General features: G+C 34.3%; 4 protein-coding genes across 5 annotated transcripts; all 4 read left to right on the forward strand.

Annotated features, from left to right (window-relative positions):
* Positions 1-3,470: 3,470 nt before the first annotated feature.
* LOC143578405 (zinc finger BED domain-containing protein RICESLEEPER 1-like) lies at positions 3,471-6,324 on the forward strand. Its single transcript, XM_077061996.1, has 2 exons — positions 3,471-5,432; positions 6,151-6,324. Exons 1-2 carry the CDS (start codon positions 4,760-4,762, stop codon positions 6,246-6,248), a joined length of 771 nt encoding a protein of 256 aa, XP_076918111.1. The 5' UTR covers positions 3,471-4,759; the 3' UTR covers positions 6,249-6,324.
* LOC143578392 (zinc finger BED domain-containing protein DAYSLEEPER-like) lies at positions 3,699-4,662 on the forward strand. Its single transcript, XM_077061987.1, has 2 exons — positions 3,699-4,187; positions 4,285-4,662. The coding sequence occupies exons 1-2, from the start codon at positions 3,699-3,701 to the stop codon at positions 4,660-4,662; spliced, it is 867 nt and encodes a 288-aa protein (XP_076918102.1).
* A 1,826-nt stretch (positions 6,325-8,150) lies between the features above and the next one.
* LOC143578406 (zinc finger BED domain-containing protein RICESLEEPER 1-like) lies at positions 8,151-13,033 on the forward strand. Of its 2 annotated transcripts, XM_077061998.1 has the most exons (3): positions 8,151-8,267; positions 10,028-11,797; positions 12,722-13,033. In XM_077061998.1, the coding sequence occupies exons 2-3, from the start codon at positions 11,290-11,292 to the stop codon at positions 12,835-12,837; spliced, it is 624 nt and encodes a 207-aa protein (XP_076918113.1). In that variant the 5' UTR covers positions 8,151-8,267; positions 10,028-11,289; the 3' UTR covers positions 12,838-13,033. The 2 variants fall into 2 exon arrangements, with proteins under 2 accessions (XP_076918113.1, XP_076918112.1); XM_077061997.1 differs by lacking the exon at positions 12,722-13,033 and having other exon boundaries at positions 10,028-11,803.
* Positions 13,034-17,008: 3,975 nt separating this feature from the next.
* Positions 17,009-22,009, forward strand: LOC143578389 (zinc finger CCCH domain-containing protein ZFN-like). The gene is made up of 7 exons (XM_077061984.1): positions 17,009-17,250; positions 18,144-18,301; positions 18,475-18,537; positions 19,179-19,289; positions 19,380-19,679; positions 20,745-21,047; positions 21,486-22,009. The coding sequence occupies exons 1-7, from the start codon at positions 17,160-17,162 to the stop codon at positions 21,744-21,746; spliced, it is 1,287 nt and encodes a 428-aa protein (XP_076918099.1). The 5' UTR covers positions 17,009-17,159; the 3' UTR covers positions 21,747-22,009.
* Positions 22,010-23,098: the final 1,089 nt, after the last annotated feature.

A 23,098-nucleotide genomic window follows, 5' to 3' on the forward strand; every position in this document is an offset into this window, starting at 1 on the left:
GATATAGTCTAAGAAAACAACCCCGATATATATGGATCAAGGACTTCTGGTTAGAAAAATGTTCAAATAAGAATAAGGAGTTTCCTATGAATGGTAAGAACCAATCAATTTTTGACATTTGGCATTACAAATGATGATGAAAGAATATTCTAGGAAACTATGTCGGTTATAATGATTAAAGAGTAATTATAGAAAACTACGTCGGTTATTGGTGATTTTAAATCTCAACAATTGATTAACATGATCAAATGGCTATGATTTATTCTAAGTCTTCCTAGAAAACTATCTTTTTTTATTTTAACCTACCCTATATATATATATATATATATATATATATGATTTGTGGATCAAATACAAATGAAATTAACGCGTTAAACTTGAGAATCAAGTAGAGTAATTACATATACAAGTAGAGTAATTATTATAAAGTAATTACATATTTATTTTGTAATAAACCAATAAAATTTACTTAAACCCGAGTCATGTCATATTAATATCGAAATATTCAATAAAATTTGACCCGCGCGGTTTTAAATAAAATTTACGCCAACATATAGATAAAAATAAGCATTTTTTATCAGTATATTTGAAATGATTTAAAACTTTATATATTAAAAGTTATAAAAACACAAAAGTTAGTAGAATAAGTTATATTAATATAATATTAAAAAACAAACAAACAAAAGGCTAACAAGTCGTTGACGATGCATTAAGAAGTCTAACGCATCTTTGACGATGTGTTTGCGTTAGACTTCCTAACATATCGTCGAAGATGAGTTAGAGGGGGACATTTTTGGAAATCTCAAATTTAAGGACATTTTTAAAACCTTTTCACAAAAAAGGTTTATTTTATGAATTTCCCTAATTTTATTTGTACATTAACTTCCCTCAGCATATTAAAGATACGAATAACACTCATAACTTTTTTATTTTTATTTTTTATAGTTATCTATTTTCAATTCATTTTGAACGATATCTAAATTCTAAAATCAAAATAATAATATATCAATTGGCGCGCTTTTTTGCCTTTAAAAAGGGGGAAAACTGTACGTGTGAATAAAAACCGTCAAAATCCAAAAACCCTAAATCCGTCCGATCACCGGCAACCGCTGGTAACTGTTTTCCGGCCACCGATTGCTGATTGTTTGCTTGCAGGTATCTGTCACACTTAACAGTGTTTTACTCTTCTGCATTTTTTTAACTTTATTTTGTGGTTATTATTATTATTACATTTAATCGAACACTTGGTGTGCATAAACCAATAATTAGTAATACCGCTATTTATAATATTTTGTTTTGTTAAGTTAAGTGATGAACTGTTTCTATTTCTGTTGCAAACTGATTATTTCATTATTAGGGTTCTGAACCGAAAACCAATGAAACCTAACCGAAATTAACCAAAACTTGTTTATCAACTTTTTTTGTACTCTTGGTTAACCGAACCGAATCATTCATATTTTCATATATTTCTAGCTTTTATACCTCCATTTCATGTATATATATATATATATATATATATATTCATTTAATGTATTTATATATATTCATTAAATGTATTTCTAAGTAAAAGTTTTAGCCCAAATTTGATTTCGGTTATTAAGCGAACCCAAAACCGAAAAATTAACCGAATAAGCTGAACCGAAATTAACCAAAAATCGGTTATCAACTGTTTTTTGTACTCTCAGTTAACCGAACCGAATCATTCATATTTTCATATATTTTTTTATCTTTTATACCTCCATTTCACGTATTTCATGTATGTATATCTTCATTTCATGTATTTATATATTCTTTTAATGTATTTTTAAGTAAAAGTTTTAGCCCAAATTTGATTTTGGTTATTAACTGAACCCAAAACCGAATAAACCCGAATCGAAATTAACCAAAAATCGGTTATCAACTGTTTTTTGTACTCTCAGTTAACTGAACCAAATCATTCATATTTTTATATATTTCTAGCTTTATAAAAGTTTTAGCCCAAATTTGATTTTGGTTATTAAGCGAACCCAAAACCTAAAAATTAACCGAATAAACTGATCCGAAATTAACCAAAAATCGGTTATCAACTGTTTTTTGTACCCTCAGTTAACCGAACCGAGTCATTCATATTTTCATATATTTGTAGCTTTTATACCTCCATTTCATGTATTTTATGTATATATATCTTCATTAAATGTATATATATATATTCATTTAATGTATTTCTAAGTAAAAGTTTTAGCCCAAATTTGATTTTGGTTATTAACCGAACCCAAAACCGAAAAATTAACCGAATAAGCTGAACCGAAATTAACCAAAAATCGGTTATCAACTGTTTATTGTACTCTCAGTTAACTGTACCGAATCATTCGTATTTTCATATATTTCTAGCTTTTATACCTCCATTTCACGTATTTTGTGTATATATGTCTTCATTTCATGTATTTATATATATTTATTTAATATATTTATAAGTAAAATTTTTAGCCCAAATTTGATTTTGGTTATTAACTGAACCCAAAACCGAAACATTAACTGAATAAACCGAATCGAAATTAACCAAAAATCGGTTATCAACTGTTTTTTGTACTCTCAGTTAACCGAATCGAATTGTTCATATTTTCATATATTTCTAGCTTTTATACCTCCATTTCACGTATTTCGTGTATATATATCTTCATTTCATGTATTTATATATTCATTTAATGTATTTCTAAGTAAAAGTTTTAGCCCAAATTTTATTTTGGTTATTAACTGAACCTAAAACCAAAAAAATAACCGAATAAACCGAACCGAACCGTGCACACCTCTATGTTAGTTATAAGATTATTGAAGTGTCAAACAAACTTGTATTGATGATTAGTCTTAGGGCAGTTTTTCCATATGATTTTCAAGTAATCAGTTAAACGAGCCGAGCACGAGCTCGACTATGCTCAAGTCCGGCTCATTTTGACCTACGAGAGCTCGAGCCTGGCTCGTGAGTTGTTTTTTCTAGCTCGGGATCGGCTCATTTATTGTTGTTTAATTAATTTTTATACGTTTTAATTATTTTTATATATGTTGAGAAAAACATTAAATGAGCCTAAGCTCGGCTTGAGCTTGTGTAGTACCTTAACGAACCAAAGCTCAACTGTTTAGTGTGAAATTAATACATAGAAGTCCAAGAGGTAAAAATTTAAAATACACAAGGCTCGTTAAGGCTTGACGAGCCTAAATGAGCTTCCCATACAAAGCTTGGGCTCGGGCTCGATAACTAAACGATCTTTATTTGAGGCCTGGCTTCAGCTCTGCTTTTTTTTTATTATTGATTGTTTAACTTATGCGTTTTTAATTATTTTTATATAATTTGAGAAATACTTTAAATGAGCCTAAATTTGGGTTGAGCTCGTGTAGTACTTTAAACTAGCCAAAACTTGACTCGAGCTTGACTGTGTAGTATAAAATTAATATATAGAAGTCCAGAAGAGATAAAACTTAATACACAAGCTCAGCTTGTTTATTATTTATCAACTTATTAATTTATATTCAATTTTACTTATTTTTATATATTTTGAGAAAGGCCTTGAACGAGCCTAAGTTTGGCTTGAGCTCGTATAGTACCTTAAACGAACCAAAGCTTTGCTCAAGCTCGTCTGTGTAGTATATCGCTACATTGCTCCTTTTCTCTTCGCCAATCGAGTAATATTTAATACGTAATCTGTTGAATATAGCTGCTGAATATGGCACCGCGTTCTAGGAGCACGAAACGTCGAAGGTTTGAACCGGGGAGCGTTACAAGAGCGCTTTCAGATATGATAATTGTCAATGAACTTCCTTTCTCTGTTGTTGAAGAAGGCGAATTTGCAGACCGCATGGAAGCTGTGTTTCCTGGTTTTCATATGCCATCCAGTGAAACAATTTCTAGGGTTTGTGTTCAGTATTTCATGGATGAGAAGTTGAAGTTGAAAAGTTTTATAAAATCAACCAATCAAAGTGTTTGCTTAAGTTTGGACACTTGGATGTCAAAACAATCAGTGAATTACTTATGCATAACTGCTCATTTTATCGATAATGATTGGAATTTACACAAGAGAATTATCGGATTTAGTCCGATCGGTGGTGATAATGGAGTGGAGATAGGATTGGTGGTTGAAAAGTGTTTACATGATTGGGGAATTAATAATGTTTTGGCTGTTTCTGCTGGTAACGAAACCTCAAATGATGCTGCGGTTAGTTATTTGGGGTCAAGATTAGTGAACCCTGTGTTGGGTGGTAAGTTTCTCCGCCTCAAGTGTTTTGCTGACTTTACGATTAATATGGTAACAGGTGTTAAAAGATAATGACAAATGGATTGTACGTGTGCGTGCGGCTGTTAGTTATATGCTACGATCGCCATCTAGGATTAAGAAGTTTGAAGATTTTGGTAGACAACATAGGATTCAATCTGATTCTTGTTTGTTTCTTGATAGTCCAACCATATGGCTCTCAACCTTCGATATGTTAGATACGTGTCAGAAGTTTGAGGATGTTTTTAACTGGTTTGATGAAAAAGATTTAATGTATAAGAAGATGTTGCATAAGACTTGTGGGAGTCCGGTTTGTATTGATTGGGAAAAGGTAAGGAAAGCCGTATGTTGCTTGACCGGTTTGTTTTGGTTAACCGGCGAAAAGAAATTAGACCCGAATGTGAGTGGTGACATCTAATAGTTTTTTTGGTCAGATTGTCCAAGCTGATTATGGATTGGTTGATGAGGAACTATCGTGTGTACATAGAAAGAAACTCTTTTTTAAGCCGGTTGAAATGAAATGGAAATATAGCGAGTATTGGGGAGATGTTAACGATTCAAATATGTTAATATATGTTGCAGCCATACTTGATCCTCGTTATAAAATGGATTTTATCGAGTGTAGTTTTGGGAAAAACATGACATTTAGACATGAATACACTGATGATGGTGAACCTTCTTGGAAAAAGAAGGCGGAATTGGTAGCTTCTGCTACATATGATTTGTTCAATGAGTATTTTCGGAAGCTAGGGGGTCTGCATCAAGTTGCTAACTTTCAAACTAGCGGTTATAAGGACTACTTGCGCCATGCCACGTGTTCATTACAGATGAGTGAGAGGCGCAGGGTGGGGTATGGTGGTAATGTAGGACGTGTGTCGGAAATTGATGAGTACTTTAATGAGGAGGTTATGTTTTTTGATAGATTTGATATATTGGTTTGGTGGATGGTTAATGCGGAAAGATTTCCAGTTTTGTCTAAAATGGCTAAAGATGTTTTGGCAATTCCAATGTCGGCCGTTGAATTGATGAAAGATCATAACATTGATGGTAATTTGTTAGGTGATGTTCAGAGTTCTGTGTCTCCTTCAATCGCTGAAGCTTTAGTTTGCAGCCAAAATTGGATAAACAAGTCGAAAAACCAACTCAATGTGCAGGACGGTTCAACTGAACTTGACAACTTAGTGAAAGGTAATTTTTATCATGAATTTGTTTTGCATATACATATATGTGTGTGTGTGTGTTGGGGGCCTATTGGCTGAACACAATATTTTTGCGAGAACACGCAAAACAAAATAAATCGTTCAATTTTTCAATCTAAAATATTTTTGAAATATAAGAAAATGGTTGAAATGCAATGTTCATACATCTCAACTAAGGACAAATTTCATTTGTGTTTAGAACGATAACTTGTTTTCAGTAGAATCGGATTCGCCATTCAAAAGGGGAAGGGGGTGGTGGCTCAACTTGTTGCCCGCTTACCTGCCTCTTTATTGTAATTGAAATCCTTTTTTTTTGCTGTTGATTAAAGTAATTAAACTTCGAACCTGCACATGTGTAGGTAAACTGGTAAAATTAAAAAAGTACAAATTAAGTTGATGGTTTTTTTAATGTTCATAACGTAAACGCTTGCATCTAAGAAGTATAAGGTTTGAAAAATATGAAGTTTTGAACAAAAAAATTAAACGATTTAGGTTTGTTCTTTTTGTTCTCGCAATAATTTACTATTCTGTAATGCACCTCACCTTGTATGCACTCACACATACACACGACTGCACGAGAACGTAGACCATTTATTTATCGTTATTTATAATATTCTTGCAAGAATCTTGATTAAATACACTACTAAATGAATTTTTAGAGTTGTTGCATTTTTATATTTTCTTTATCACAATAATCTTTTATGTAGGTATTTATGAAGAATTTGAGGATACAAGTAGTGAAAGTGTGTCAAACTCTAGTGAAAGCGGGTCAAACTCGGAGGTTACTAGTAGTGAAAGCGAGTGACTCGACATGATTTACTTGAGATGCTGTACTGGTTAGCAAGTCACTTGCTGGTATTTAATATATGTTTTGTTTTAAATGTTGAGAAGTCTAGAAATCTAGGTAGTCAGGTGCATGTCAGTTTATGGTTTGAGACCGACCGATTCGTGTTTGTTTGTTCGTTCGTTTTCAGTACGGCTAACTTTTCTTGTTATCTTTGCTTTTTCCTATGCTACCACTTTTAGCTTTTTGGTACTGTTTTATTATTGGTACTCTGTTAAGACTTTTGTTCTCTTTGTTGAGTATTCTTTTACTGTTGTTTTTTTATGTTTACTGTGATTATAAGTAGATGTGACAAAATGTACATGCCGGCTAGACTGTTCGGGTAATGGGGCTAGGTAGGGTCTATGGGCTGAAAACGCCGTATGATGGTCTGGAATGAATTAAACGTCTTGGGCTGGTTCCAGTTCGGGCCGGTCTGTACTGGTTATTGTGCACCTCTACAGTTTTTTGGATTCAACAAAAGAGTTTTTGTTAGTAGTAGAGGTGGGAAAAAAACTTGGTTCAGGACCTGACTCGGTGTATCCGACCCAAACCAGGTCCGGTCCTACCCGACCTGCAGGTACGAGCTAGGCATCGGCTTCTCAAAAAAATTATACCCGGACCCGTTGGAATTTGTTCCATCTCTACCCGGTCAAAATTTGTACCCGATAAACCCGGAAAATTTGTTCAAATACTCGATCATATCCAATCCTGTTCGTGACTTTTTTTACCAAACCCGGTTCATGAAAATACCCGATTTGGATTAAACGGGGGTGAGTTTAGTTTTATAATGTGGAGATTTGCTACACATGAGTGGTGTTATGTAACACTTTTAATGTACCATATGACTAGGCAGGTCTAGTGAAGCTTAGTGGTTGTAACTTGTTAATCAGTTAATGTAACATCTTAAAGTTTTGGTATTTTATATTAAGAATATTTTATCTTATAAATTAATAAAAAAAGAATTATTTATAATATATTGACACGACTTTGATCAAGTTATTTTGAAAATTGGATGTAAGTGTTGCAAATTGTCAAATTTGAGGTCAAAAGTGTAAATGCTATATGGGGTCGCTCGGCTATTTTACCGCCCCGCCTTGGTGGGGAAGGGGCGCGGGACACTTTGGTGAAGGTGATATTAGGCGTACAAATCAATCCTTTGTCCTCATTTCAATCTATCATCATATTTCACACTACAACACATGTTCTTAGATGTGAAATGTGAAACTTTCAACTGAGCGTGTAGCTCTTTTTTCCTCTTTCATTTTACACAATATATGAACTTAAATAGTTAAAAGTGATTTGAATAAATGTGTATAGTTCACTTAAACTATTCTTAAGCTATTCTTAGTTGAGTTGGTTGTTAAGGGTGCTGGAAAAGCACTTTAATTACAATAATAGAATCTAAACAATTAAGGTGAGTACATAATCAATGAGGGATGAATCTCTATTCTAGATGGGCTAGGCTCTTATAAACTTTTTTTTTTTTTTTTTTTTTGGAAAAATTTGAGCTACTGAGCCATCCATTTCAATGATTAGTTGGTCTACCCTTCATAGTGGAGATGGAGGTTAAATTCCTACTTGGGTCATTTTCATGGCCTTCTGGAAGAAGGGATGAATCGGGGCTTTATCCCGGGTTCGAACTCGACATGAGCGAGGTTTTACGTATTCTACCCAATTTTCACGCATCAGGAGGGGGGTCTGGTCTCACAAATGTCGACGAGTCAACTTTAGACATAGCTCCGAAAGGGTAGATTTACACTTGAGATTTTTTTTCATTAAAAAAAAATAATAATAAACGAGTCGAGTTCGAGTTTTAAAAATACAACTCTAAACCAGCCAAACACGAGCCTGAACTCTCTTAAGTTAAAAACGAACCGAGCTCGAGCATAAACAAGCGCGGCTCGTAAGTTCTCACTCTGTGTGTTTTCCCGCCGTTGGTTCCCGCTCATTTCTTCGCCGGAGACGTTCTTCTTCGGCGTATATTCTCACAGTCAACAGGTAGTTTCATTTCATTTCATTTCATCCTTTGTACATCAATACTGTGTTTAACTAAAGATATTATAATATCCTTATATGAGTTATATCAATAAGTACTTGATTCCGGCAACAATATTTGTTCAATCGTGTAGTAATCCATAGGCGAACACTTGAATCTAGCTGTAGATTATGTCCCGTACTCTAGGTTTACGATACGCCGAAATTTTTGAACCAGATAGTGTACAAAAACGGCTTTAGATATGATAAATTGATAATAGTTGATGAACTTCTGTTTACAGTTGTTGAATTAGATGAGTTTGCAGACGATAGGGAAATCGCGTAATTAGGTTTCCGTATGCTGTATAGTGATTCGATTTCTAGGGCTTGTATTCAGTTTTGCATGGATGAGAAGTTGAAATTGAAAAGTTTAGCTAAAGCCTGGACACTTGGATATCAAATCAATCAGTAAATTACTTATGTTAGGGTGCGTTACTCGAGTTCGGATTGATAAAAGGCTTAGAACGAGCAGTTATCGAGCTTGAGCCTTGTGTATTTTTAAGTATTACCTTATTTGTACTTCTATCGCCTTGCTTGCGGTGCGCGGATATAATGTATATATGTGTGAACCCTTGGGTGGGCAAACGTGAAATTGCACTAATTTTGACGTTATTTTACTAATCTCGTGAAAATAACGTCAAAAGTGACGGAAGGTTAATCAGGCATCATGTGGTGGCGTTGATAGCCGAAAGACAATGGTACATGCACCGGTTCTTCAATGGTTGGGTGTTATGTGCCTTATGTCCAAAGCTTGATGCAAAACTAATATCGAACTGGGGGTCTCATCGAAAGCAGCCTCTCTACCTCTATGGGGTAGAGGTAAGGTTGTCTACATCTTACCCTCTTCAGACCCTACCATAGCTTTGCTATTGGTGGGATATACTGAGTACAATGATGATGACCTCATTTGTACTTCTATGTATTAATTTAACAAACGCACACCCGAGCTTGTGTTGAGCTGAGCTTTGGCTCGCTTCGTCGTTTAAGGTACTACATGAGCTTGAGTTGAGCGTAGGCTTGTGTAAGGTTTTTCTCAAAACATATAAAAATAATTAAAAACATATATAAGTTATTTAATAACTAATAACCAAGACGAACCCGAGTTTGAAAAACAACTCATGAGCCAAGCTCGAGCTTTAGAATAAGAGCTCGAAAAGTGCTGAGCTTAGGCTTGTTTAAGGTTTTTCTCAAAATATTTAAAAATAATTAAAAACATATATAAGTTAATTTATAAATAATAACCGAGACGAGCCCGAGCTTGAAAAACAACTCATGAATCCAGCTTGAGCTATAGAATAAGAGCTCGAAACGAGCTGAGCTTAGGCTTGTCTAAGGTTTTTCTCAAAATATTTAAAAATAATTAAAAACGTATATAAGTAAATATATAAATAATAACCGAGATGTGCTCGAGCTTGAAAAACAACTATTTAGCCAAGCTCGAGCTTTAGAATAAGAACTCTAAATGATCCGAGCTCGAGCTCGGCTCGCTTACACCTCAACTTTATGTATAACACTGCTACTGCTCATTTTATCGATAATAATTGGTATATAAAAATGTGTGTATGTGTGTGTGTATGTTAATATTTCATATAAAAGTTCCAATCTGATTAATCCCGATTAATCACTACGGACTAGCGCTAACGAGTTCTACAACTCTGATCGATAACATTTGATTTTGGTTACAATGTCCATTCTCTCTTTGCTAATCAAGTAGTATTTCATAGGTAATCTCTTAAATATAGCTGCTGAATATGACATCGTCTACTAGGAGTGCGAAACGTCGAAAGTATGATCAAGAGAGTGTTACAAAAGCCCTAGTAGAGATGATAATAGTCGATGAACTTCCGTTCTCTGTTGTTGAATATGAATTTTTAGACGATATGGAAATCGCATTTCCTGGTTTTCATATGCCATCTAGTGAAACAATTTCCGAGGCTTGTTTTCAGCTTTTCATGGATGAGAAGGCGAAGTTGAAAAGTTTAATTAATTCAACAGATCAACGAGTTTGCTTAAGCTTGGATACTTGGATGTCAAAACAATCAGTGAATTACTTATGCATAACTGCTCATTTTATCGATAATGATTGGAATTTACACAAGAGAAATATCGGATTTAGTCCGATATGTGGTAATAATGGAGAGGAGATAGGACAGGTGATTGAAAAGTGTTTACATGATTGGGGAATTAATAATGTTTTGACTATTTCTGCTACTAATACAAGCTTAAATAACGCTGCGATTAGTTATTTGGGGACAAGGTTAGTGAACCCTGTGTTGGATGGTAAGTTTCTTCGCCTCAAATGTTTTACAGACTTTACGACAATTATGATTAAACAGGTGTTTAAAGATTATGATAAATGGATTGTACGTGTGCGTGCGGCGGTTAGGTATATGCTAGAATCGCCCGACAGAATTAAGAAGTTTGAAGATTTTGCTAGGCAACATATGATGCCATCCGATTCTTGTTTGACTCGTGATACTCTTGATATCCCAACGATATGGTTCTCCACTTTAACTATGTTACGTACATGTCAGCAATTTGAGGATGTTTTCAATTGGTTTGAAGAAAATGATTCACTGTATAAGCGTGAATTATATAACACTTGTGGGAATCCGGTTTGTATTAAATGGGAAAAGGTGAGGAAAGCTGTATGTTGTTTGACAGGTTTATTTCAGTTAACTGTCAAAGAAGAATTAAACCCGAATTTGAGTGACGTGACATCTAATATTTTTTTGGGTCAAATTTTAGAAGCTGATTATGGATTGGTTGATGAGAAACTATCGTGTGTGCGTAGCAAGAAGCTTTTTTTTAAGCCGGTTGAAATGAAATGGAAATATAACGAGTACTGGGGAGACGTTAAGGATTCAAATATGCTAATATATATTGCGAATATACTTGATCCTGGTTTTAAAATGGACCTTATTGAATGTAGTTTTGGGAAAAGTATGACATTTAGACATGAATACACTGATGAAGGTGAACCTTCATGGAAAAAGAAGACGGAACTGGTAGTTTCTGCTATATTGATTTGTTTAATGAGTATGTTAAGAAGCTTGGAGCCCCACATCAACTTGCAAACTTTCAAACTAGCGGTTTTAAGGACTACTTGTTGCATGCCAGACGTTCTTTACGGGCGGGTGAGAGGCGTGAAGTTGGTTTTGGTGGTAATGCAGGACACGTGTCGGAAATTGATATTTATCTTAATGAGGAAATTTTGTGTTGTGATAGAACTGATATATTGGTTTGGTGGAAGGTTAATGGTGAAAGATTTCCGGTACTGTCTAAAATGGCTAAAGATGTTTTGGCCATTCCAATCTCAGCTGTTCCATTGTGGACAGATTTAAACATTGATGGCAATGTGTTGGGTGAAGTTCAAAGTTCTGTGTCGCCTTCAGTGGCTGAAGCATTATTTTGCACTCAAGATTGGATTAGCAGGTCAAAAAAGCTAAGGAAAGTGCCGGATGATTCAACTGAACTTGACAAATTAGTGAGAGGTAATTTTTATCATGAATTATATATATATATATGGGAAAAGATCCAATACAGTAATACCTTAACGTACAATAGGTACGCGAATCCATTTTTTCACGAAATCGATCCATGAAATCACATCCCAACATCTCGGAATCGTCAATACATATCCAATTAATCATTGGTTTACCGAAAAAAACAGTTTTGGATGGTTAATCGATCAATTTTTCACCTTTTTTCACGAAAACCGTTTTTGAGCGTTTTAGGGTTTGGTTGAGTGTTTTTTAGCGTTTTAGTACTTTTGCCTTTGTTTTTTGCACAGTATCTCTACCCTATATATATATAGAGAGAGAGAGAGACACACACACACATAGTTTTTGTGTGTGCGCGCATATAGGGGAGGGTTCTAGACAAAAATAGTTTTTTGAGAGAACACGTAGAACAAAATAAAGCTTTCGTTAAAATATGAACAAATAAATTTGAATGCAATATTTGTTCATTTCTATTAAAACTCAAAAAAAAGAAGAAATTTAATTTATATATAAAATTTGCACATGTGTTAATCATTTGTAGGTTGTATTATCCAAAATAACCTACACATTTCTATTTAATCAGTACATAGTTTTAAAAATATGAATTATTGCTCAAAAATCTAAGATCGAGGTTATTCTTTTTCATGTAAGCCATTCATTACTAATTATTAATTGGAAAAGGTGTTAGTAAAAGATTAAATGATTTCCTTATCTTTTTTTTTTTATGTAATTTGTTTAACTTTTTTCTCTCATGTCTATCTTCTTCTTAACAGGTTTCGTACAAATGTATTGTAGTCAATCTACACATGTGTAGATGTTTATAATAGTCATTTTAGAATCTTGGATAAATAGACAAATAATGAATTTTTGGAGTTGCATTTTTATATTTCTTTATCAAAATAATCTTTTCTGTAGATGTTTATTTCGATGATACTGGTAGTGAAAGCGGGTCAAACTTGGATGATACTGGTAGCGAAAGCGTGTCAAACTCGGAGGTTACTAGTAGTGAAAGCAGGTCAAACTCGTTATGATTTACCTGAGATGTTGAACTGGTTAGTGAGTCACTTGCTGGTAACACATATATGTTTTGTTTAAAATGTTGGGAATTCTATAAATTAAGGTAGTCAGGTACATGTTGGTTTATGGTCTTGCTTGAGACCGATCGATTTATGTTGGTTCGGTTTTAAGTACGCGAAACTTTATTTATTGTTTCTGTTTTTTTCCTATGCTACCACTGTTAACTTTTGACTAGTGTTTTATTGTTCTTTATTGTGATAATCTAGTAGAGTTTTGTACTCTTTGTTGACTAGTTTTTTACTGTTGTTTTTAATGTTAACTGTGATCGGAAGTAGATGTGACAAGATGTACATGCCGGGCTAGACTGTTACCCGAATGGGTCTAGGTTCATTAGTGGGCTGAAAACACTGTTAACCGCACTGTACATGGATGAGAGATCTTGAGGAAACAAAAGGGCCACTTATTGGTCAGTCTCGGTTTTGGCTTGTTTCAAACTGGACCGAACTGGAAACCAAATCACTACTTATATAACCAAAGAATGGATCGAATTATACAGTTTGCGCTGTCGGTTCCAGTTCGGGCCGGTTTGGATCGGTTTTTGCACATCCCTACAATTTTTTTGGATTTAATAAAGAGTTTTTGTTAGTAGATGTAAACTAGAGGTGTAAAAAACCGGAACCGGGCCTGCTAGCCCGGTTTATAACCCGACCCGGTTCAACAAAAAAGTGTTTTGTCACAACCCGGTTTGAACCCGACGGTTCGTAACCAGTTTGTTGTTTCATTCCTAGAAACCGGTTTGGACCTAACCCAAAACGAAAAAACATGGCAAAAAAAAAACGTTTTTTTTTATTTTTTTAATTATAAATCCCAAACTAGTTCCAAGTTCCAACCTGATCCAAACCGGTTCGATAGGGCTGAACATTCGTGTCTCCAAACCGGTTTGCAACCCAATTTGGTTCGGGCCACATTGACCAATCCAGATGGGTTTATAACTCGAACCGATTTTGGTTTCTAAACCGTTTTGTACATGCCTAGATGTAACCATATAAGCGTGCCAAAAGAGTTTGGATTAAAACCACATATTTGAACAAACCACAGGGACGAAAACCGCAGTTTACTCTAAAATTAGTCTTAATCGTAGTTTAGTTGGTTGTTAAGGGTGCGTAAAAGAGTCACTTTAATTGCAATTGAAGAATGTAAACAAGTACATAATCCCCTTTTAAGTAAGGTATACCTCAAAAAAATTTTGATTAAAGGATGAATCCGATTAGTTACTTAATTGCTAGGTTTCTTACCAATTAATCAATTTTGTAGTATGTGGTAGCTAAGAAATTACTAAATTGCAAGGACCTTCACCTTGAAGTCAAATAACTTCATTTGATGGCAAACAAAAGTCAACGAACTTTAGTATCATATTCAACTTCAATTTATTCTAAAAAAGGATTTTTGTATTGGTCTCAAGAGTCTTTGATGGCTCAAGCCAGCTCGTTTAAATTAAAGTTGATATTTAATATTTTAAGTAAGGAGGTAAATGCAAATGGATTATATTGTGCGGTACCGGTCCAAAGGGTAGTTAGCCTTCAGCCACAGCTAAGAACCTGTTATCAGTGAGGGTATGAAATTTTTGGCTTCTTTTTTAAAAACATATTTTACATTTAAGGATGACAGATAGGTCCATTTTGTATGTATATAGACCCTGTTAGTGTACCTCTAGTCTAAGGACATCTCCAATAGAGAGTTTTTGTGTGGTTTGAATCCTAGGTGACTCCTAAATGAGAGAGAGAGATTAAAATTTCAATACGGTTTTTAGATTGTGTGTGAGAGGGTGAATGAGAGAGAATGAGAGGAGAGATATAAGTGGTTGATGTGAGACATCCAAAGATTTCGTTTAAATATAAAGGGGATGCCTTGAGTTCAAGTCCCACTTGTGACAAAATAGTGGTTTCGGGTTGGGCCCCGTGTTTTCTAATCTTTAGCGGGTTTTCCTTTAAGAGTGGTTTTGGGTTAAGACCGATGGGGCGAACTGGCGTATGAGCTTCCCTACGGGAATGTGCCAACCTAACATCCACGGTTCTGTACTCTGAGAATGAATGACTGGGTGGCCATTGCACCGCCAATGATCAAAATTATTGTTCCAAAAAATGTGTATAGGCCATTTTTTATAACTATAAAGCCCACTCTTCAAAAAAGACCATTTATAGGTCTTATTATTGATCAGACATGTAACAAATTAGGGTAAGTAATAGACCTACAATAGATAACGATCGTTCTTTGAAACTTTTTTTTCTATATATAAAAGCCATTTATTTTGTACTCGTATGAGTACTTAAATAATATGCAACGATTATGATATTATGTGGATAAAGGTAAAATTAAATATAAGGGAGACAAAAATAAGAAGTGTGAGTATAATTTTTGATCATGTAAAACATTCTTTAAAAATAAATTCAAAAAAAAAAAATAAAAAAATAAAAAATCATAACTCAAAATATAAATAAAAAACGAAAACATTTAAAACTAAAATGTTTCACCCGTCATTCCCGTTAAAAAAATCGGCGAAAAGACATAATACCGAAATCAAAGACACAATGACGAAAATATATCCAAAAGACACAATAGATCGCAATATATAACACAATGGTGAATAGAATATAACACAGTGTTGAGTAATACTGTATAACACAATATTAAGAAAAAAAAAGACACAATGTCAATAAAAACACAATCAATGACGAAGATAAATATAAAACAAAATAATAAACAAAAATACACAATGTTATTTTTACTCACCGTTGTGTTTTTTTTTGAGAGATTTTTTGTGTATATACAAATTTTGTCTTATCCTTCTCATTTTTATTCCTTTTACCCTTAATAAATAAACCGATTTAAATGACTTTTTTTCAAACTTCTTTCAACAACTAAAATAAGTCGGATATCAATTCATAGTTTCATCCCAAAAAAATAATTTCTTTTGAACATCCCAAAAATAACAATTTCTCATAATAATAAAATAAAATAAAGTGCAGAGAAAACGTGTATGTTTTTATCCTTGGAAAGCGACAAGCAAGTAACTCGCGCGAGTTTTAGTTGGTGGCGCGCGTGCCGATAAAGCAAATAATCTTTTTCTCTTTCTTTCTTTCTATCTTTCACACAATAATAATTATTATAATAAGAATAACAACAATTATAGCCTTGGGTTTTACCGTGAAGAGATAAATTTGAACATCCACTTGTATCATTTTTTTTTAGGATTACGTCAAATAAGGATTTGAGTTACCTCTTGTAAGATTGTTAATTTGAATCTCGAGTCTATATGAGTTTTCGTCACACCATATGTTACGTCAGAGAGTTCTGCTCATGTAGTGACACAAAAACCGTCAAGTGACATCCGATGGTACGCCAGCTTTGAGGCAGGACGGGTGGTCCCAGTCCGACACCTCGATATGCCCGAATTTATTTATTCTTAATAATACATATATATTTTATTTTAAAAAAGTATGTATTCTTAAATGTTTAAACTTTAAACCCAAATACTCTAATTTAAGGCCCAAATTTTTTTCACGATTCTGGAAGACGTCCTGACGGTTTGGTTTCCCGAAAACGCCTAAGCCAAACTATGAAGCCGGCAATGACCCAGTTAAGATAACATAGTTTGAGCAGAGTATGGCAACGAAACTCTCCAATTAGCCGTATAGATGCACAAACCGGTTTAGTCAACAAAAGTCAAAACCAGTTTATGATTGGTGTCAGTTCGGGTTGAAACCGGTTTCTTGAGCAGATTACGATCAGTTTTGATCAGTTTTGGCCAGTTTTAGTTTGGCTAACCGGTTTGGAACTGGTTTTGGTGAAGAAATTACAAATCTGTTCCAAACCTACGGTTTCATTCGGTTCCAAACCGTTTTCTACAAAATCATCTCAAACCGGTTTAGTTTATGCTCAATTTCATATTAATTCAGTTAACAAATTTATTTGTCCATCATTCGAGAGTGCGATGTACAAACACACGATTTTCATAAAATAATCAATAATAATAATAATAATAATATTTATTTATTTATACTTTTTGGTTGGCTGTTTCTTCTTCTTTTTCTTCTTTCTTGCTCATTCGTGTGTGGCGAGAACAGAACCTACCAGTAACAAACAACCAACTCTCTCTTTCTCACTTTCTCTCTCACACACACACCTTGTAGTCTATAACTCTATATACTTTTCCAAATTATTATTATTATTATTATTACTATTATTATTATTATTATGTGTATCATATTGCCGGAGATTAAGTTCCGGTGGTGCTGATGGATGACGTCATCAGCGTTGTTCCGGTGGTGGAGTTATTATGGAGTTTGATAGCGGAATTCAGATGTCACGATCGCTGGTGACTGCTGCTGACGTGGCATCGTCTCTGTCTCCTCCGCCCTTAGATGAAGGTTGAATTATATTATTATTATTATTATTATTATTATTATGTATCTATCTGTTTTGTGTGTAGTTTAGTAATTAGATATATAGATGTGGTGAATGTTTGATTACAGGAGTTGATTTTGACTTTTGTTGGTGAAGTTAGGGGTTATTTTGACTTTGTTTCCCCAAATAAGATGTTTTAGATGATTTTGTTTAGGTGTTTAGTGCTGGCTAATTTTGTTTAGGTGAATAAATGAACCGAACGGAATAAGGCGTTGTTCATGTTCGTTCGGTAAGCTTTTATTCGACAAGTGAACAGTTAACGCACAAAAGTTGTTCGTGTTCGTTCATTAAGGAAATGTACTTGTTCGTGACCGGATCACGGACACAAATGAATGGGAAAACAGATGAACACAAACAATGTTTTATATGATCTAGCTAGCCGAGAATGATTAGTGTCAACGGTTTGGTTCGGTCCGGTCCGGCTACCAAGTTTGTGTTGGTGTTTTTTTTAGCATTTGTATTCATAAATTAATTTGTATGAAACCTTTTAAGGAACAAACATCAACAAACGCTAACGAACATAAACAGACGTAAACGAACACCTTGTCGAATGTTCGCGAACACAATTGAACAAACATGACCTTTGTTCATGTTCATTTATTTAGTTGATCGAATGAAATTCGTTGTTCATGTTCATTCATTTTTTAAACGAACGGACATAAACGAACTTTCTGCCGAACGTTCGGTAAATATAAGAGACAATCTACGCCATAACAGGGATATGTAGAGATTTCAAAAATGTTGCTGCACAAGTGAAAGTTATTATGTATAGAATAACAATTTCATGCTCAGGATGTGTGTTTAGTTGGTCAAAATCGGTCAACAAACCTAGTTTACACCTGTGATCTTATTTCAGATGCATTATGGCAACTGAACTTGAGAGCAAATGAAACAATGGAGCCAGGATCTTACCCTGTGCGTGAAGGAGAGCCAGACTGTTCATATTACATCAGAACAGGCCTTTGTAGGTTTGGGGCAATGTGTCGTTTCAATCATCCTCCTAACAGAAGTCTGGTAAAAACCGATTCTGCAACTTTAATAAATTAACAAGTTAAAAGAAATGGTAAAACTGTTTATATATCTGTAAATGGCACGCTTCACAGTTTTGTTCATATAAAAACCTTTAGTAATAATAAGTTTTCATGGCAATTAAAGGTAATAATAGTTCATGTTATCAATGGTTTTAGGCTATTGCAACTGCAAAAATGAGAGGAGAATATCCAGAGAGACCAGGACAAGCTGAATGCCAGGTATGTCTATATTATTCACTGGCTTCGGTTTGTATAGCATTTTTGGTATTTATACATGTCACTTCAGTATTAGACTATAAGAATTAGTTTCATATATGCTCAATCGAAACTAAAAATATCATATATACCCATCTTAAATGATATTTTACTTAATGATCATTCTACCCTTTTCCGTTATATTTGTATAAACACTATTTTTTGTTTGGATTTTGATCGACATTGACAATAAGCAAGCGAACTAAACCGCGGTGTCTCCTCTTTTGTTCTCTCCTTGATAGATAATTGAACAATCGAATCCGTATGTTCGAATCACATAATCGAACCAGGTTTATCTAATATTTTTAGAAATCTATTGTTTATGGGTGCATTAAATTTAAGCTAAAAATGGGTATAGGTATATACAAAGATTTGAAGTTAAAGATACGGATATGAAAGTTTGAAGTTTTAGAAAAATAAGGGTAAAATGGTCATTTATTAAGTTAATTTTAATGAATTGGTATATTTGAGACTTTAACTACCTTGTAAGGGCATATATGATATTATTAGTTTTGCATGGGCACATATGATATTTTCCGAGTTTGTAGACTATGAAATTTCTTCTTTTTTTTATTTGTTATATATTTTTCTGGGTTCACCTCCAGTACTACTTAAAGACGGGTACCTGCAAATTTGGAGCAACATGCAAATTTCATCATCCTCGAGACATGGCTGGGCGGGTTTCACTGAATGTTTTGGGTTATCCACTTCGCCCGGTTTGCATCACTTATTATTAATACTCATATTACAAACCAGTTTTTGAAATTTTGGTTTTCTGAAATTATATTTGTAATGCTCTAATGCAGAATGAGCCTGAATGTCCTTATTATTTAAGAATCGGACAATGCAAATTTGGAAACACTTGTAAATTCCACCACTCTCAACCATCTAATATGATGGTCACATATAGTGGTTCTTCAGTTTACCCTACAGTACAGTCACCAACAAGTCCAGGTCAGCATTCATACCCGGGTGGAGTTTCAAATTGGTCCATGTCTAGAGCTTCCTTTGTTCCTAGTCCTCGCTGGCAAGCCCCGTCAAATTATCCACAGATGATTCTACCACAGGGTGTGATTTCAGTTCCAGGATGGAATGCTGCCTACAGAGTAAGATGGGTTTTAATTAGGGGCATAAACGAGTCAGAGTCGAGCTCTGCTCGTTTTGAGCTCTATATCCAAAGCTCAAGATCGGCTCTTGAGAAAATTTTCAAGCTCGGGAGAGGCTTGGTTATTTAATAATTGTTTCTGTATATATAAAGTTATATTTTTATATAAATAACATAATATATTATTTAGTTATTTTTATATTAATTATATATATAATAGGTATGTTGGTTTTAAATAATCCCGACTATCACCTTTTGGTCGCTACCGGTCCCAACTAACGAAATAGCTCTTTTATTATTTTTTCTACCAACGAACCCTGATTAACGAAATCCAAACATCGTTAGTTTTTTATGGCATGGCATGCTTACGTGCCAAAAACTTGCTTATGTGGCATATGCGTGGCGTGCTTATGTGGCAAATTGCACCACCACCACTACCTTGGCAGCCAACACCACCACCATGGCGGCCGCCGCCGCCACCACCATTGCGACATCACACGACCACCTCCCACCACAATGACCAAAAGAGGCAGATCTATACTCGCCGGAAACAATATCTGCACGGTGAAAAAATGATTTGTTGGTTTCCGGCGATTATAGATCTGCCCGTTTTGGTCGCTGTTGTGGCAGGTGATGGTGCGATGCCATGCTGGTGGCGGTGGTGGTGCAATCTGCCACATAAACACGCCACGCATATGTCACATAAGCAAGTTTTTGACACGCACGCATACCATGTCATAAAAAATAACGGCGGTAGGATTTCGTTTGACAGTATTCACTGGTAGATAAAATGATAAAAGGTGGGACCGTCACTAGTCATTTCGTTAGTTGAGACCGGCAGCCACTAAAAGGTGATAGGTGAGATAATTTAAAACCAATATACCTATATAATAATATATATTATGTAATGAACATTTGTTGTATTAAATAAAGTTATTATATTAACAATACCTAAAGGCTCGTTTGAGGCTCACGAGCCTAGTCGAACTTGATTGTTAGACGAGCTTCAATTTAGGCTCGATTTCAGCTCAGGCTCGTTTAAGCTCGCTTGGTCACTTCTTTTCAGGGTTCTATGGGCTCGATTTCATCTTTGGAGAACCAACAGCAAGCAATTACAAACAGTCAAATATATGGAACTTCACAACTGAATGAATCAGCTAATGAAACATTAAGTGGAGCATATTCTTCATATTATGCATTACCAAGGGAAAATGTATTCCCAGAAAGGCCAGGCCAGCCTGACTGTCAATTTTACATGAAAACCGGTGACTGTAAATTCGGTGCAGTCTGCAGATTTCATCACCCTAGAGAACGAGTGATTCCCGCACCTGATTGTGCTTTGAGTCCAGTCGGCCTTCCTTTACGCCCGGTTAGTCATAATTATATATTTAGGGGAGGGTTCCAGTTCCAACGAAAGCCACTTTTAACTTGAAAACTCGTGAAAACCACTTTTAAGCACTAGTTTTTTTTATCTTTATTTATTGATTCCTTTTGTATGTCATTAATCTTTAACAAAACCAAAAAGAAATTAAAAAAATATATGTAGATCGTGAAAATACATACATGTATCTTGCGAAATTACATATATGTATCTCATACGAGGTAAATATATGTATATTAAGAGCTACAGATATGTACTTTCGCGATCTGCGTATATTTATTTTAATTTCTTTTTTGTTTTGGTAAAGATTAATAACATCTAAAAAGAATGAAAATTTAAAAGGTGGTTTTCACGAGTTTACAAGTGGTTTTCTATTTCACAGTATCTTCAAATCTTTTATCCAAATTTATTCTTATTTTTCAACAGGGAAAGCCTTTGTGTATATTCTATTCTCGTTACGGGATATGTAAATTCGGTCTGAGTTGCAAGTTTGACCACCCAATGGGAGTCTTCGCTTACAATTTCTCAACAGCTTCACCTCATGCTCATCTGTTAGCATCATCTTCAGGTAGTGGCCCACTAAACATAACATCAGCGGGGCCCGTTATGGGACCGATTACCCTATCAGAAAGAAGACGAACATCCTCCAGTGATAATAATAATAATAATGTTGACTCAGACGAATAATTATTTTCTAAAACCATTATGTGGTATTTAAACGGTTTACTGTAAACTTCATTTATGTTGTTAATGTACAGAATAAAGGTAACATATTCTTCTGGAATTCAATTCCATTTAAAGGCTCAAATTATTGAAAACTCTGTTTTGTAAGTTCATCGTTTTCGAGTCAACGTTTGGTCAAACACTATGCGGAGATGTTTCTGCAGAATTTGTGAAAGGAAAGCCGGAAATCTATCAGCGGGACGGTTATATATGGAGAAATATTTCTTGGTGATTATAGGACAGGTATTATACTTTATAACTATATTAGATTATAGTTTATACATTTTATTTTGATAAATCTTGCTGTTGCAGATACTACTGATCGGTGGCGGCTCCCGGCCCAATCGCCTAGGTAGGCCAGAAATTTAAAAAAAAAATGTATTCTCATGTTTAAACCCAATTACCCAATTCATTTAAACCCATTTTCATAAAAAAAATAATTTGCACAGCCCATACCAAACACAATAAGCTCATTAAAAAATTTAATTGTTTAAACCCAATAAAAAATATATGCCAGATTACCGACGTGCTTATACAAGAAAGAAGGAAACACAGTCTATTTAAATTATTGTATTTAAAATTTGTTGTAACAATCCATTTAAAAAGCTTATCTACAACTGAATACATGATCATAGCCTTTGTAATCTCATATTGATTAAGATGACTTTTACATACTCAAATCTTTGTACCATCCCATTAATTTAAAATTAAAGCAAAAACACAGTGACTACTATATACTATCACAATCCAAACCAACCCAATTATTTATTAAAAAATTAATTTCTCTCTCTTTTACGTATATAACCCAGCTCAATTTAATATTTTATTCAGTATCATAATCCAATCTAAACCAATATTTTATTAAATAAAAATGCTTCATTTTTTATAAAATTTATATCAAAACGTTCAATATTTTTTTATAAATAAACCGTGTTGTTACATTTTTTATATTAAAGTTAAAAGTTGTAATTTTCATGAAAAAAAAACCAAGTTAGATATATAAGTTTGGTTGCAAACTTGTGTTGTTGGATCAACCTAGGTTGCAACCGGTTGTGGACAAAACAAAATTTTCAATTTTTTAATTAAAATGTTTTTTTATCACTTTGTGCCACCTTGCAACCGGTTGTGACAAATGATCACCATACCCATTACTCAAATACTAGATACGCTAGTCACGAACTGCCCGATACTGCACTTCTTAAACAACTACTACTGCTATCAAATGGAAATTAAAAGTATATGTTATCCACATTTTAGCATTTCCTTGTTGATCCTAGGAGATCATGATTCAACCATCAAACAAGAATAAAGAACTT

The sequence above is a fragment of the Bidens hawaiensis genome, unplaced genomic scaffold (genome assembly GCF_021521415.1).
Source record: "Bidens hawaiensis isolate Kalapana, Puna unplaced genomic scaffold, B.hawaiensis_p1.1 tig00029268_1, whole genome shotgun sequence".
Classification (NCBI taxonomy): domain Eukaryota; kingdom Viridiplantae; phylum Streptophyta; class Magnoliopsida; order Asterales; family Asteraceae; genus Bidens; species Bidens hawaiensis.